The following is a 16,281-nucleotide window of genomic DNA, read 5'->3' as shown; positions in this document are numbered from 1 at the left end:
TTTCTTTGTATGTTGAGATTCCACCTCCCCCATATCTATCTGTTCATTAATTATGTTCAACTTTAATTCCTTGAACATATTTATGTAGATGTTTTATAGTCCTTCTTTGATAATTGTACCATCTGGATCAGCCCTGAACCTCTGTTAATGTTTACTCCTGGTTATGGGTCACATTTCCTGCATCTCATTTGTAGTAATTTTATTGTATACTGAACATCGTGGATGCTGTGGTCTTTAGACTCCAGATTTTATTGCATTCCTTTAAAGAGTTTTGAGGTTAGTTCTGGCAGACAGTTAACTTACTGGCGATTAAACCTGATCATTTTATAACTTCTGTTCTGGCTTTCTTGGTCTAGTCTGCAGTAAATCTTAAATTGTGGCGTTTCTTAGGTCTGTGTTATTTTCCCTTCCTGAGCTTTGTTTTAGATCCCTAAGTTATTTCATATATTTTGACTAATTTTGTTTTGTATTTATTTATGGGTTTTCACAGCAGAAGGGGAAGTCTGGTATCAAATTTTCATGGCCAGAGTGGAAGTAGTGTTGATATTTTTCATAGCTTCCCAGTTGATTCTGATGTCCATTCAAAGTTAATAACTATTCTAATGCAGGGTTTCTTGACAGCTGCACTATTGACATTTGGGAGCTGAGCTGTTATTTGTTGTGGGGGTGCTGTCCTGTGATGTAGGATGTTTCGCATTATTCCTAGTACTTATCTACTAGGTGTCAGTAGTATCTCCTCCTAGTTGTAACAACCCAAAACTCTCCAGAAATTGCTAAATGTCCTCTGTGGGACAGAATCAACCCAGGCTGAGCTCTGTCAGAGTAGATTACTGTATTGCTTTGAGCCCTTTGCTACTCAAAGTGGGGTGTGCAAACCAGCTGTATTGGCATCATCTGGAGCTTCTCAGAAATACAGAATCTCGGGTCATACTCCTAGAACTTTTGAGTGAGATCTGCATTTTAACAAGTTATGATGATCTGTTTGCTTTCTAATACTCAAAGAATAATGCTGTAGAGCAGGGGTCAGCAAACCTTTTCTTAAAAGGCCAGAAAGAAAATATTTTCAGTTTACTTTCCATCCAGTTTTTGTCAGAACTATTCAACAATGCCATTGTAGTGCAAAAGTCCACGTAGACAATACATAAACAAATTGATGTGGCTCTGTTCCAATAAAACTTTATTCACAAAACAGGCAACTAGCCAAGCCAAATTTTGTCAACTCCTGTTATAGACTATCCCAATCAGACCCTCTCAGTGTACTGAAGACAACAGGTGGTTAAATTCTTTGATGAGTGCCTTGCCATATGATGTCATTTGCTGATGTTCAAGAGATATTAAGTGTATAGATTACACAGTAGATGATTCTGGAAATTATAGTAGCTTGACTTCTATCCTTACCTAAGTGAAGAGATCTCCCAACCTTCCACATGTGAGCTATATGTAAATGCTGCTCTTACTACCTTACCCTTTAGAAATATATGATTTGATAGCATAATTATTTTTATTTGTATTATGCTTTATAGGCCCACTGGAATAATTATTCACTTATTTTGACTTTAGTTAATAAAGCTGACAAACTTATGAAAAACTGCATTAATGTAACTTTGTTAGCTCAGAAAGAGTAGTTTAAAATGAGTTATTTAACTCTAAAGTGAGTCATTTAACTCTCAAGTAATTTCTTTCTTTTTCATAGGAAAGCTAGTTTTTAAAACATCCTTTGTTTTATGTAGGACTCCTTTCTGACACTTCCAAAACTCTGTATCTAAAAAGGGGAGGGCTGTTTGAAGGGTGGCAGTTTAAAGGTTGAGAAGGTAGTAGCTATTCTGAGAATGATGGACAGTGAACAAGCTTAAAGTATTTTGCTTTGTTTTATAAATTTCTCCTCTTCTAAGTTAGTTGATAAATGGTGCTGAGGGGGCATGCCAGATGTCACCAAAGTGAAGCAGAAAAACTCGACTTTCAGCCAGTTAAGTGGTGATCAGGAAACTGATTCCTGGGACTTTGGCCAACAGGAATGATGAAAACATAGAAGTAGCTCCCAAAACTTGCATAAGTAACCAGTTAATTTGTTTTATATTAATATCACTTAATTTGTTTTATATTAATATCTATTCGGTCTATACTGGTTAGTCTGTATAGCTTTCCAAGAGACATAACACTATATCTACCCCTGAGGCAGTTTTCTCTGGCTGTGTACAGCCTCATCCTTTACCCACTGTATAGTGGACATCACTTCTCAGTTGCCATGGAATCAAAAGGTAAAGAAATCACATTAATGACCAAAATATTTCTAAGAAAGACCAATTTTTTGGTTTTGCCAAGAAAATTCAGTTTTCATATTCTATCCTATTTATTTTTAGATTATAAATTACTTAAGAGATGGCCTACTTATGTGGTTTAAAAGAACCATCAAATTATATCCAGATTTGCTTGTTGGATGTTTATAAACTCTTAAAAAGTGTAAATCTTTAAGATCTTTACCTAAAAACTACTTCGCAGGAAAAATAACACGCAAAAACTTGATCTTGTATAACATTTTATTTAGCATTCTTACACACTACACAAATTTTTGGATAACTCACATCTAACAAACTATATATGTATTTTTTCCATAGGAAAGCACAAGGAGAAGACAGAAATATCAAGAGTCTCAAGAACCTCTGAATGAAGTAAACAGTAAAATCAGCTATACACAATTCCCAAACTCATTTTATGAACGTCATCAAGATTTTACCAGTCCAGATATATTCAAGAAGTCAAGATCTCCATCTTGGTATAAATACACTTCCACAGTCAGCACGGGGATCACAGACTTAGAAAGTTCAACTGGACTTTGGCCTACAACTTCCCAGTTTACTCTTAGTGAAGAGACAAACGCAGATGTTTATTATTGCATCAACATACTTGTCCTTTTGATGTTAGTATTTCTTGCTTTATTTTTTCTCTGAAGATATCAAAATTCCTTTTGATAATTTTTTAAGTTTCCAGCTCTTCACCGAAATGTTATATTCTTATTTCAGTATTTCCTTCCAGACATTTTTAAGGTAATTGGCTTTAAAAAGAGAACATATTTTAACAAAGTTTGTGGACACTCTAAAAAATAAAATTGCTTTGTACTAGAAATAGTGTCATAGTACAGTTTGGAAAACACTTCTGAAGTTTCAGATCACCTAGGAAATCTAGAAAAGGAGTTTAATGTTTTTGATCAGAGAATTTGAAAAACAGAAATACAGAGAATGAGTTTCAAAAGTTTTAGATACGCTGATATACTATATAGATCTATCTTCTATAACATATTACTGAAAGCTAGGCACATTTTATGAGATGTGATTAACAATTTGCTTACCTTACTACAATATGGACATTCACCAAATATGATGTTAAAACTCTGTCTACTAGTTAGTAGTCCTCTCAGCCACTGCAAATTTTAAAAGATAAAGGAGAAGCATCAGCATGATTACAAATTACAGATACTCCAAATGTCATTCCCTTTGTTTTTAAGTGCATTATGTTTTTATTCCAGAAGACTTAGCTTAATTTTGTTTTGCAAGAGTAAGGGATGTATTTCCTGAGCCAATAGCAGACTATTAAGATGTTGAGTAACAAGGGAAATCAACATGGAATTGAAGGCCTAAACCACTGGTTTATAACCAGATTATGGGCCCCTTTAAGAATCTGATAAGAATTATGCATTTTCTTTATCCCGAGAATAGACAGACATACATAAAAATAATGCATACAAGTTCCTGGTGTTCATACACTTTCCCTAAATCCGTTAATCACAAATTAACAACTCCTGCTGTTAAAGATACTATAGGCTCTTGAAAATTTCCCTCTTAGTTCTGGTCTTAATCACTAACAGTGGGTTAATTTTCAACCCATTGATTATAAGCATGAGCCAGTGAATTTTAAAAATTAAATGAATATTCATAATTACAAAAGAAAGCACATGTTCCCTTAAGAGTATTTCTGTAATTTGACCTGGTATTTCATGATTGTATAAGGTAAATAGATGTCTCTGCCTAAGTTCTCCATTGGCAAAGTACAGATGGCACCAACTGCTACCTCTAATCACAAAAGTAAAGATGTGATATTAAGGAAGACTGAAACCGAAGGCAACATACAATTGCAAGGTGTTCTGTATATAGTTTCACGCAGTTTATCATGTATCAACTAGGCCCTAAGGTGAAGCCAAGGACTAAAGACAGGAATGAAAGTAGACTTCACATATAGTAAATAAAGTGGCATTGCCTGAGTGCTGTGAGATACTCAGATCACAAAAGGCATTCTTCTCAACATGAAAAGTAGTATTACTGGATATATTCTATTCTTAAATGCAGCCTGAAAAGTAATAGGTACTACATAGTACTAATTTCATTTTCACTTTATTGCTGCCACTTTCAACCACCTCCACCTTGGGTAAATCTATGAAGTTTACATTGTGGTAACAAGGAATTTATAGAAAGATTCCAGTGTACCATCAATTTAATTTGTTGTGTGTCAATAAGCTAGTCCATGAATATATTCTGGATAGATTTTCTCCCTTCTTGGATACTTCAGAACATTTCTCCACTCATTAGTAACTGTGATGAAGAAATGAAGCACATAAGCATCTGGAATAAACTGGTAAAAGGAGTTAATGGCAAAAGAGAGGATCACTATTGACTAAACAGATTTTAGATTCTGTGTATTTCAAACAGGAATACTTCCTATGATGTGTTAGCGGAAAAAAGTCTTGACAATATTTTTATTTTTTACCTCATATAAGCATATTTGATGGAAAGGTTGTCCACACTGGGAATTATCACACACTTGATCAGGAATGGTACCGTCAAGTTGATAAGCATAACAAATTCCACAATCCATAGTAAAATCCTTCAAAAGAAAAATATTTATAAAAAGCATATGTGTCTCACTAACTTACTCGTTGTACATATTTGGGAGGGTATGTGTGATATTTTGATACATGTATACAATGTTTAATGATCACATCAGGATAATTAAGATATTCATCACCTCAACATTTACCTTTTATGTTGGGAACATTACAATTCTCCTAACTACTTCAGAATATGAAATCATGTATGTGTTTAAAACACAAGGTAAGATCAGGAAGAATGTTTTATAAATACAGTTTTTATACAGGTGATTATATTGCTGTATTATAGGAAATATAATTACATTACTATTTAACACCTAGCAAAGCTATTGTACAGTGTTTCCTTTTTCACTCAAATATACACAGCTAGGCTAAAAAAGATTCCATTTTTGGCTGGCAAGATATTTGGGCATTAGTAATTTTCCCATATCATACATTGTTATAATGTCCCTGATAGTATTTAAAGAAAGGAATTGATATTAGCTAGTGATTACTAAACAGCACAATTCTGTAACTAAAGGAAAAAGAAACTCACTACCATTTAGTAGTCTACAACCTTAGCAGCTTTGTCAAAAATCAATTCTAAGTTTATTATTTTTGCAATATAGTGGTATCCAATTTTGAGAAACTATAACTGCTTCACAAACACTTATATCAAGCTAATCAGTACTTCAGCCATCCATAAACAGACTGTAGAAAAGCCAAACATCTCATTAGCTACTTTGGAGTTTTCCCCTTATTTTTAATAAATGTCTGTCATTAATGACGTCACTACTGAAGACCATGAAAAAAGTATATAGTTGACCCTTGAACAACATGGGTTTGAACTGCACGGGTCTACTTATACACAGATTTTTTTTTTTTAACCAAATGCAGATCAAAAATACAGTACGGACAAGATGCAGAACCTGTGTTTATGTGAAATCTCTGTATACAGAGGGCCGACTTTTTCTGTATATGGGTCCCGCAGGGTAACTGTGGAACTTTAATGTCTGTGGATTTTTGTATCCATGGGCAGCCCTGAAATCAATCCCCGTTCCAAGAGACAATTGTACTTAACCAATCAAAGGTAAACAAGTTTTTTGATGCAGTTCATAAGTCTGTGTTATATTTTTCTAATTCCCTCCTTTTTCACCCACATTTTTCACTGAGAAGCATTTAAACTTCATTATGCAATACTGTCTGGAATATCAAAGCACTGATAAAACTTACAGATTTTTCCAGGATAGCACGAGCTGGAAAATCAATTTCTAAAACATCTTTCAAATTTTGTAACACACTATTTTCTGGATCCCTGAAAGCATGGGGGAAAAAATTATGCTGTGAACTTTGTAAAATCACCAAAAAGTAAAAATTATATTGCCAAGGTACCTACCACAAATGTATGTTCCTGCTCAGCCTAATTCCCAGGGGTTTTACCACTTCAGATTAAAAAAAAAAAAGTTTAATAATTGCATACTCTACACTTGGTTTGTAAAGCCACATTTGATACAGAATGTTTCTTAACTACTTGATTAGAAAATCAAAATTATATGTGTTATGTTAAAAAACAAAATTATACAGTTCAGAATGCTGAGACATTTTCATTTAAAATAACTATCATTATTGCGGTGAACCGAGATCGTGCCATTACACTACATACTGGGCAACAAGAGCAAAACTCGGTCTCAGACAAAAAATAAAAACTACCATTAATATACTAATATTGTCTAATAATTTAACAATGGTAGGCAAGGATTTTATGACTCTATTAAAAAACATGTAAATCTCAGATGTCATACCATGGTCAGCTCCAAGAAAGAAGCACTCAGGAAGCATAGTAGGATGCCTGGGGTCTACCTCTATATTTATGGAAACATTATTCCCTAGAATGAAACAAGATTAAATCTTTTAGAAGTAGAACAGTTCATCAAACAAGCCAATAAAAAATAAAGAGGTGTTGGTCTGGCTACCTATTTTACTGTATACCCACGGAAAGATTAACCAAATGTTTTGTAGTTATATGTAATGGTAAATATAATTGAACCAAAAGAAGTAATTTTGATACGATTATCATTGAAAGGATCTTAAATTTCAGCCAGTCAACGAATTGATACATTTAATTAGATTGCAATTCTGGTCAACTGTATTAAAGTTTAAATAAAAATGTTCTGTGGAGTGATAAAGGTCTTTAATATCAAAACTATCACAAGTCACATGTTTAAGAAATAGTAACTATCTAAATTATTTTTCATGGCTTTCCTGAAAAAGTTTACATTTCATAGAACTATGGCCAAATGTAAAAAGACCTACAATACAGTGAATGGTAAAAACAAACATTAAAGATTCAAGTTTTATAAAAATTTATAAAAACATTTTCTGAATTATTTTGCTGCATGTGAAACTTTCCCTTATAATTTAACAAAAGATTTCATTCACATTGGCAATTGTTCATTAATAACCAAAACAATAAGTAACCTAATTTCGCAAGACCTAAGAAAATTGGCACTAGGTTCTTTTATACATTTTAACTGCACTGGACTACAGCGTAAGTTTCAGAAATTTTAACTTCTATTTTTTGAAGGTACATAGTGTAACTGCTTAAGATCAATTTGGATTTCATTTTCATGGTAAAAATGTCTTGATAAATTCCATACACTGTAGAATAAGCCTTTCACTAAGGCTGGCATCAAGATAAATGCAGTTATTGCACATCTGGCAAAAAGAGGTCATTAATAGAAAAAAATGACTAGCCATTCAATGAGACAAATAAAAATACAAAAAGTTATAATCTCATTTGGTAACACATTATTTACTATGAACAGAAATTTCTTATTAGCCCTCAACACTGTCATCTGGTAATGGCTCCAGACAGTACTTTCACTTAATATGGGCATATTAACTAATTTTTCCATTCACTTGTTCAAAACTTGGTCTTAAGAAAGCAAATCATGCCTGGAGGAGAAAAAAGAAGCTAAAAGGTAAATAGGGAATGAATTAAAAACTAGGCTATGTATGCTGAATGAGAAATATAATAAGTATATTTAATCATAACCTGATAATTATTTTAATGGGGCCACAAAAATAATGAATGACTACATTTCTTTGAAGAAAATATTTTCATTCTTAGTATCTGCTTGTTCACAAATATACCATAATTTGGTTAATTATTCCAAATTAAACACAGTTAGACTTTTTGAAACCAGGAAAGTAACAATACTATTCGTAGAACTGCTGTACAACTATACTTTCTTTTCATAATACCATGTATGTCATATTCTCCCCCCAGATAATCTATATTATACCTAGGTATAAAGTATAAAAATTGCTCAATAACTTGGATGTGATTCACATCAGAATTTCAAAATACCCTTGAACGACATATCTATTTAGAAAAAAAGAAAGAAATGGGTATCTTAAAACTAGCTATGGTATTTCATGTGAGCTTAAATATAGTTTATCTAAAATCTTGAGAAAGGCTGAACTCTAAAAGTGACTATGTTTTGCTTCCTTATAATGAAAATACATAACCATTTTATAGTCAAGAGAACATGATAACATTGCACAGGTATTTATGATTACACCATATCTCACTCATAAATCTCATATACTTGTAGTGAAGAAAATACTTAAAACTATAAATTCTTTCTCTGTGCTTTCTGTTTACTCTTCAGTGGCATGGTCTACTGCAAGTTCTTTTACCTTCCTCTCTGTTTCTAACAGAAAATATTCCCAGATCTGAGCACACTAATCTTAGAAGATTTCTAACAGAAAATATTCCCAGATCTGAGCACACTAATCTTAGAAGATTGTAAGTTTCACAAATGAAGACTTCATTATTCTGACACTTTTTTTTCTTGTTCTAAGTAATGTAAATTTTGAATTACCTGTTCCACGATTCCTGTGCTAATTAGCAGCTAATTAAACTCTACTTCTGAATGTTACCTCCATTGGATCATCACCTTTTATCATGAAACACCTCAGTACTTCTCCTTTTCACCTAAAATATTTACATTTAAAAGTGTAGCCAAAAAAAAGTTTATACTAGAAAATTTTAATAGTTCATATAAAGAAGTCTGAGTCCAACTGTCATTGTTAGATTTATTTTCATAATACAAAAAAAACATCTAAAAACAAACCCTTAATCCTCTTTGTCCCTACCTAATACAATTCTGCGTGCTGTTGCACTCCGTGGAGGTTTTTCTGGCTCAAGTACCCAGGTCTTCTCATCGATTTCATCCATAACATCCCAGAATGCCTTTAGTGATTCTATTGCTGCCAAAAACTGACTATAAATGCTTATTAAGGAGCTCTGTGAAAAAATGAAAGTTGAATAAGTTATATGGTACTCTACCAATAGCAGATAATCTTTTACTTAAAATACACTCAATTTAGAAATTTTAAGCTGTTTCATTTTAGCTACAAAGTAGACTCCAGTAAACAGTAGTCAGCTCTCCCTGCTTCACATCTCTTCCTACAGCGTTAACAGGATTCTTTTTTGACAGTAGACTACACACCTGAGAAAGAATGGTTTTTTTAAAAACCATAATTTTTTAATTATAATGCTTGATATACTACTTGTATGCAACAGTAATGAGTACAAGATGTATGTACACACAACTTTAATAAATATTAATGTACATGATAGAGCTAACATTGGACCTATACAAAGTATCTATACAATTTTAGTATGAAAATCAATTTCATGTTTGCTGCAGCAATCAAGTTAAATGCAGTGCTATTTGTAATTTAGTGAGATTACCTTTAAATATTATTAAAAACTTTGGAGACCTAATTAGGCAGAGTATGAAAAGGTTTTACACATTTTTAAAGAATTAAAACAGAAGGTACAAACGATGTTTTTCCACATTTAACTTTTAGCCAATCTCTGAATTCAGCATTTCATATATTAATCCTTTATAGGAATTAACGTAAATATAGTTTCACTAAATAATAAGTAATGCCATCACTGACTTTAAAAATCAGTTTTTAAACAAAGGAGTTTCTCATAAAACAATGTGGTATGTTTAAAAGATACAACTGCTTACTAAATACTTTTGATACAAAATCAATCAAAACAGTTTAATAAGAATTAAGGGTTTATTGTTTTAAGTAAGCAAAATGTAAAGTCACATACTACAGATGTTTTCAATCTGAAATAACTGGCCACACCAATAATTTAAGAATATGATACACCCTAAGATGAAAAGAAACTAGCCACTTCCTTAAACATGTATTTTATACCTAATACTTAAGGAAAACCCATCCCATTTTGTCACTTCAGTCAAGGTTTACACTTGGATGAATTCATGGCTCAGTTCCACTGAGCTGGATTCAACTGTTCTAACCTTCTACACATATTTTTTTAAAAAGTGGGCCAGGTACAGTGGCTCACGCCTGTAATCCCAGCACTCTGGGAGGCTGAGGTGGGCAGATCACAAGGTCAAGAGATAGAGACCATCCTGGCCAATAAGGTGAAACCTTGTCTCTTCTAAAAATACAAAAATTAGCTGGGCGTGGTGGCACGCGCCTATAGTCCCAGCTACTTGGGAGACAGAGGCAGGAGAATCACTTGAACCCGGGAGGCAGAGGCTGCAGTGGGCCGAGATCACGCCACTGCACTCCAGCCTGGTGACAGAGCTAGACTCCGTCTCAAAAAGAAAAAAAAAAGGTGTGAAGTAGGAATTAGAGCCTAATATCTGAAAAATAACCTTTGAGGATATTGATGGTATAATGTCTGTTCTCTTCTGGTATACTTTACTTACCTATAAGTTTAGGTGACAGAATCCAGAAATCAGAAAATTAAACTCCCAAGAAGCTAGTTTTAAAATCAGTACAATAGTATATCTCTGTCTCTCCTTTATCTGTTTCTACACGTATATTTAAAATCCGTAATTACCTATTCCTTTGTACACCCAAGACAAGGTTAACTCCCCTGCCAAAAAAAAAGTTATAAAATATTTTCACAGTGGCATCTTTTATTTGAAGTTTTTTCCAATGGCATTGTCCATTTCTCTTATGCACAACTGCAAATAAAATCCTAATTGCATTTTGAACAGAAAAATGTATTTTTAATATGAAAATAGCCAAAAACAAAACATCCCTGGAACTAGAAGTTACTTGGTAATTACAGAAAAAGTGAATTTTAAACCCTAAAAGCCATTATACGATTTTACTAGCTAGCCATTTGAGGTAGATACATTAAACATTATTTTTACATTCCAGATAGGGAAAAGAAAGACCAAAAATGTGACAAGTTGGACACAGAAACACTTCTCTTAGCAATTTCAATGAACTTAGGGGGTAGACATCAAAACTATTATATCAGTAAGCTATGCGATTAAGTTTTTTCTCCAACTGCTTATTTTGTCCATTAAATCACTAAAAACCCTTATTTTGAATTTTTTCCCCAAATTGAAAAAAATACATTATTTCTAAATATTACCAATGGAATTAAATACTTTATATACAGCACCACAAATGCCAAGAAATAATATGGCCAAAATTAAAATCAAAGTTCAGTAAGTATTTTGCAGGGAGATGAGTTCTCTAAAAAATATTTTTAAAAATAAAAATAGCTGACATTCTTCGTGGCTGGCAAGATGGCCGAATAGGAACAGCTCCAGTTTGCAGCTCCCAGCGAGATCAAGGCAGAAGGCAGGTGATTTCTGCATTTCCAACCAAGGTACCCGGCTCATCTCATTGGGACTGGTTAGACAGTGGGTGTAGCCCACGGAGGGCGAGCCAAAGCAGGATGGGGTATCGCCTCACTCAGGAAGCACAAGGGGTTGGGGAGCTCTCTCCCCTAGCCAAGGGAAGCCATGAGGGACTGTGCCATGAGGAATGGTGCACTGTGGCCCAGATATGCTTTTCCCACAGTCTTCACAACCCGCAGATTAGGAGATTCCCTCCGGTGCCTACGCCACCAGGGCCCTGGGTTTCAAGCACAAAACTGGGTAGTCGTTTGGGCAGACATTGAGCTAGCTACAGGAGTTGTTTTTTTTTAATACCCCAGTGGCGCCTGGAACACCAGCAAGACAAAACTATTCACTGCCCTAGAAAGGGGGCTGATGCCAGGGCGCCAAGTGGTCTATCTCAGTGGATCCCACCCCAAGAAGCCCAGCAAGCTAAGATCCACTGGCTTGAAATTCTCGCTGCCAGCACACCAGTCTGAAGTAGACCTGGGACACTCAAGCTTGGTGGGGGAAGGGACATCCACCATTACTGAGGCTTGAGTACATGGTTTACCCCTCACAGTGTAAACAATGCCACCAGGAAGCTGGAACTGGGCAGAGCTCACCACAGCTCAGCAAAGCCTCTGTAGCCAGACTGCCTCACCAGATTCCTCCTCTCTGGGCAGGGCACCTCTGAAAGAATGGCAGCAGCCAAAGTCAGGGGCTTATAGATAAAACTCCCATCTCCCTGGGACAGAGCACCTGGGGAAAGGGGCGGCTCTGGGCACAGCTTCAGCAGACTTAAATGTTCCTGCCTGCTGGCTCTGAAAAGACCAGCGGATCTCCCAGCATAGCACTTGAGCTCTGCTAAGGGACAGACTGCCTCCTCAAGCAGGGGTCAAAAGACAACTCATACAGAAGAGCTCCAGCTGGCATCTGGAGGATGCCCCTCTGGGACGAAGCTTCCAGAGAAAGAACAGGCAGCAATCTTTGCTGTTCGGCAGCCTCCACTGGTGATACCCAGGCAAACAAGGTCTGGAGTGTACCTCCAGCAAACTCCAGCAGACCTGCAGCAGAGGGGTCTGTTAGATGGAAAACTAACAAACAGAAGGCAATAGCATCAACATCAACAAAAAGGACATCCACACCAAAACCCCATATGAAGGTCAACAATATCAAAGACCAAACATAGAAAAATCCACGAAGATGATGAAAAACCAGCACAAAAAGGAGGAAAATTCCAAAAACCAGAACGCCTCTTCTCCAATGGATCACAACTCCTCACCAGCAAGGGAACAAAACTGGACAGAGAATGAGTTTGACGAACTGACAGAAGTAGGCTTCAGAAAGTGGGTAATAACGAACTCCTCTGAGCCAAAGGACCATGTTCTAACCCAATGCAAGGAAGCTAAGAACCGTGAAAAAAAGTTAGAGGAATTGCTAACTAAAATAACCAGGTTACAGAAGAACATAAATGACCTGATGGAGCTGAAAAACACAGCACGAGAACTTCGTGAAGCATACACAAGTATCAATTGCTGAATCAATCAAGCGGAAGAAAGGATATCAGAGATTTAAGATCAACTTAATGAAATAAAGTGTGAAGACAAGATTAGAGAAAAAAGAATGAGAAGGAATGAACAAAGCCTCCAAGAAATATCGGACTTTGTGAAAAGACCAAACCTATGTTTGATTGGTGTGCCTGAAAGTGATGGAGAGAGTGGAACCAGGTTGAAAGACACTCTTCAGGACGTTATCCAGGAGAGCTTCCCCAACATTCCAATTCAGGAAATACAGAGAACACCACAAAGATACTCCTCCAGAACAGCAACCACAAGAAACATAATGGTCAGATTCATCAAGGTTGAAATGAAGGAAAAAATGTTAAGGCCAGCCAGAGAGAAAGGTTGGGTTACCCACAAAGGGAAGCCCATCAGACTAACAGCGGAGCTCTCTGCAGAAACCCTACAAGCCAGAAGAGAGTGGGGGCCAATATTTAACATTCTTAAAGAAAAGAATTTTCAACCCAGAATTTCATATCCAGCCAAACTAACCTTCAGGAGCAAAGGAGAAATAAAATCCTTTACATACAAGCAAATCCTGAGATTTTGTCACCACCAGGCCTGCCTTACAAGAGCTCCTGAAGGACACGTGAAATATGCAAAGGAAAAACCAGTACCAGCCACTGCAAAAACATACGGAAATGTAAAGACCATCAACACTATGAAGAAACTGCATCAACTAACGGACAAAATAACCAGCTAGCATCATAATGACAGGATCAAATTTACACATAAATGTAAACAAACTAAATCCCCCAATTAAAAGACACAGACTGGCAAACTGGATAAACAGTGAAGACCCACTGCTATGCTGTATTCAGGAGATCCATCTCACATGCAAAGAAACACACAGGCTCAAAATAGAGGGATGGAGGAATATTTACCAAGCAAATAGAAAGCAAAAAAAAAAAAAAAAAAAAGCATGGTTTGCAATACTAGTATCTGATAAAACAGACTTTAAACCAACAAAGATCAAAAGAGATAAAGAAAGGCATTACATAATGGTAAAGGGATCAATGCAACAAGGAGAGCTAACAATCCTAAATGTATATGCACCCAATACAGGAGCACCCAGATTCATAAAGCAAGTTCTTAGAGACCTACAAAGAGACTTAAGACTCCCACACAATAATAGTGGGAGATTTTAACACCCCCACTGTCAATATTAGACAGATCAATGAGACAGAAAATTAACAAGGATATTCAGGAGTTGAACTTAGCTCTGGACCAAGCAGATCTAATAGACATCTACACAATTCTCCACCCCAAATCAACAAAATATACATTCCTCTCAGCACCACATCACACTTATTTTAAAACTAATCACAAAATTTGAAGTAAAACACTCTTCAGCAAATGCAAAAGAATGGAATTCAATAAAATCTCTCAAACCACAATGCAATCAAATTAGAACTCAGGATTAAGAAACTCACTCAAAACCGCACAACTACATAGAAACTGAACAACCTTCTCCTGAATGACTACTGGGTAAATAACAAAATTAAGGCAGAAATAAATAAGTTCTTTGAAACTTAAGTTATTGAGAACAAAGACACAATGTACCAGAATCTCTGGGACACAGCCAAAGCAGTGTTTAAAGGGAAATTTATAACAAAATGCCAACAGGAGAAAGCAGAAAAGAACTAAAATTGACACCGTAACATCACAATTAAAAGAACTAGAGAAGCAAGAGCAAACAAATTCAAAAGCTAGCAGAAGACAAGAAATAACTAAGATCAGAGCAGAACTGAAGGAGACAGAGACACAAAAAACCCTTCAAAAAAATTAATGAATCCAGATGCTGTTTTGAAAAGATTAAGAAAATAGACCGCTAGCCAGACTAATGAAGAAAAGAGAGAAGAATCAAATAGACACAATAAAAAAAAATGATAAAGGGGATATTGCCACTGATCCTAAAGAAATACAAACTACTATCACAGAATACTAAAAACAACTCTACACAAATAAACTAGAAAATCTAGAAGAAATGGATAAATTCCTGGACACATACACCCTCCCAAGACTAAATCAGGAAGAAGTCAAATCCCTAAATAGATCGATAACAATTTCTGAAATTGAGGCAGTATTTAGTAGCCTACTAACCAAAAAAAGCCCAGGACCAGACAGATTCACAGCCAAATTCTACCAGAGGTACAAAGAGGAGCTGGTACCATTCCTTCTGAAACTATTTCAAACAGAAAAACGACTCCTCCCAAACTCATTTTATGAGGGCTGCATCATCCTGACACCAAAACCTGGAGGAGGCACAACAAAAAAAGAAAATTTCTGGCCAATATCCCTGAACATCAATGCAAAAATCCTCAATAAAATACTGGCAAATCTAATCTAGCAGCACATCAAAAAGCTTATCTACCACGATCAAGTTGGCTTCATCCCTGGGATTCAAGGCTGGTTCAACATAAGCAAATCAATAAATGTAACCCATCACACAAACAGAACCAAAGACAAAAACCACATGATTATCTCAACAGATGCAGAAAAGGCCTTCAATAAAATTCAACACCCCTTCATGCTAAAAACTCTCAATAAATTAGGTGTTGATGGAACGTATCTCAAAATAGTAACAGCTATTTATGACAAACCCACAGTCAATATCATACTGAATGGGCAAAAGCTGGAAGCATTCCCTTTGCAAACCAGCACAAGACAAGGACGCTCTCTCTCACCACTCCTATTCAACACAGTATTGGAAGTTCTAGCCAGGGCAATCAGGCAAGAGAAAGAAATAAAAGGTATTCAAATAGAAAGAGAGGAAGTCAAATTGTCTCTGTTTGCAGATGACATGACTGTATATTTAGAGGACCCCATCGTCTCAGCCCAAAATCTCCTTAAGCTGATAAGCAACTTCAGCAAGGTCTCAGGATACAAAATCAATGTGCAAAAATCACAAGCATTCCTATACACATTAAGAGACAAACAGAGAGCCAAATCATGAGTGAACTCCCATTCACAATTTCTACATCGAGAATAAAATACCTAGGAATACAACTTACCAGGGATGTGAAGGACCTCTTGAAGGAGAACTACAAACCACTGCTCAAGGAAATAAGAGAGGACACAAACAAATGGAAAAACATTCCATATTCATGGATCGGAAGAATCAATATCATGAAAATGGCCATACTGCCCTAAGTAATTTATAGATTCAATGCTATCCCCATCAATC

The 16,281-nt window shown here is 35.6% G+C and overlaps 2 protein-coding genes across 13 annotated transcripts in view; one reads left to right on the top strand and one right to left on the bottom strand.

The window, feature by feature from the left end:
* VRK2 (VRK serine/threonine kinase 2) overlaps positions 1-3,123 on the top strand; it is a 112,395-nt gene extending 109,272 nt beyond the window's left edge. For 9 of the 11 annotated variants that reach the window (XM_054548156.2, XM_024242223.3, XM_063713667.1 and 6 more), the window contains one exon: positions 2,616-3,123. In XM_054548156.2, coding sequence (XP_054404131.1) covers positions 2,616-2,948 — 333 coding nt within the window. In that variant the 3' untranslated portion in view covers positions 2,949-3,123. The remainder of the gene's footprint in view (positions 1-2,615) is intronic. The other 2 variants (XM_054548160.1, XM_054548161.2) reach the window with 2 other exon arrangements.
* Positions 2,520-16,281, bottom strand: part of FANCL (FA complementation group L) — a 76,222-nt gene continuing 62,460 nt past the window's right edge. For both annotated transcript variants that reach the window (XM_009237282.4, XM_002812013.5), the window contains exons 8-14: positions 9,020-9,170; positions 6,661-6,744; positions 6,255-6,300; positions 6,092-6,173; positions 4,759-4,875; positions 3,347-3,418; positions 2,520-3,052 (exon numbers count right to left, since the gene is read on the bottom strand). In XM_009237282.4, coding sequence (XP_009235557.1) covers positions 3,017-3,052; positions 3,347-3,418; positions 4,759-4,875; positions 6,092-6,173; positions 6,255-6,300; positions 6,661-6,744; positions 9,020-9,170 — 588 coding nt within the window. In that variant the 3' untranslated portion in view covers positions 2,520-3,016. The remainder of the gene's footprint in view (positions 3,053-3,346; positions 3,419-4,758; positions 4,876-6,091; positions 6,174-6,254; positions 6,301-6,660; positions 6,745-9,019; positions 9,171-16,281) is intronic.

This window comes from Pongo abelii, chromosome 12, assembly GCF_028885655.2.
Source record: "Pongo abelii isolate AG06213 chromosome 12, NHGRI_mPonAbe1-v2.0_pri, whole genome shotgun sequence".
NCBI lineage: Eukaryota > Metazoa > Chordata > Mammalia > Primates > Hominidae > Pongo > Pongo abelii.
The sequence above is the reverse complement of the archived record's forward strand: the minus strand, read 5'-3'. Positions and strand labels throughout refer to the sequence as shown.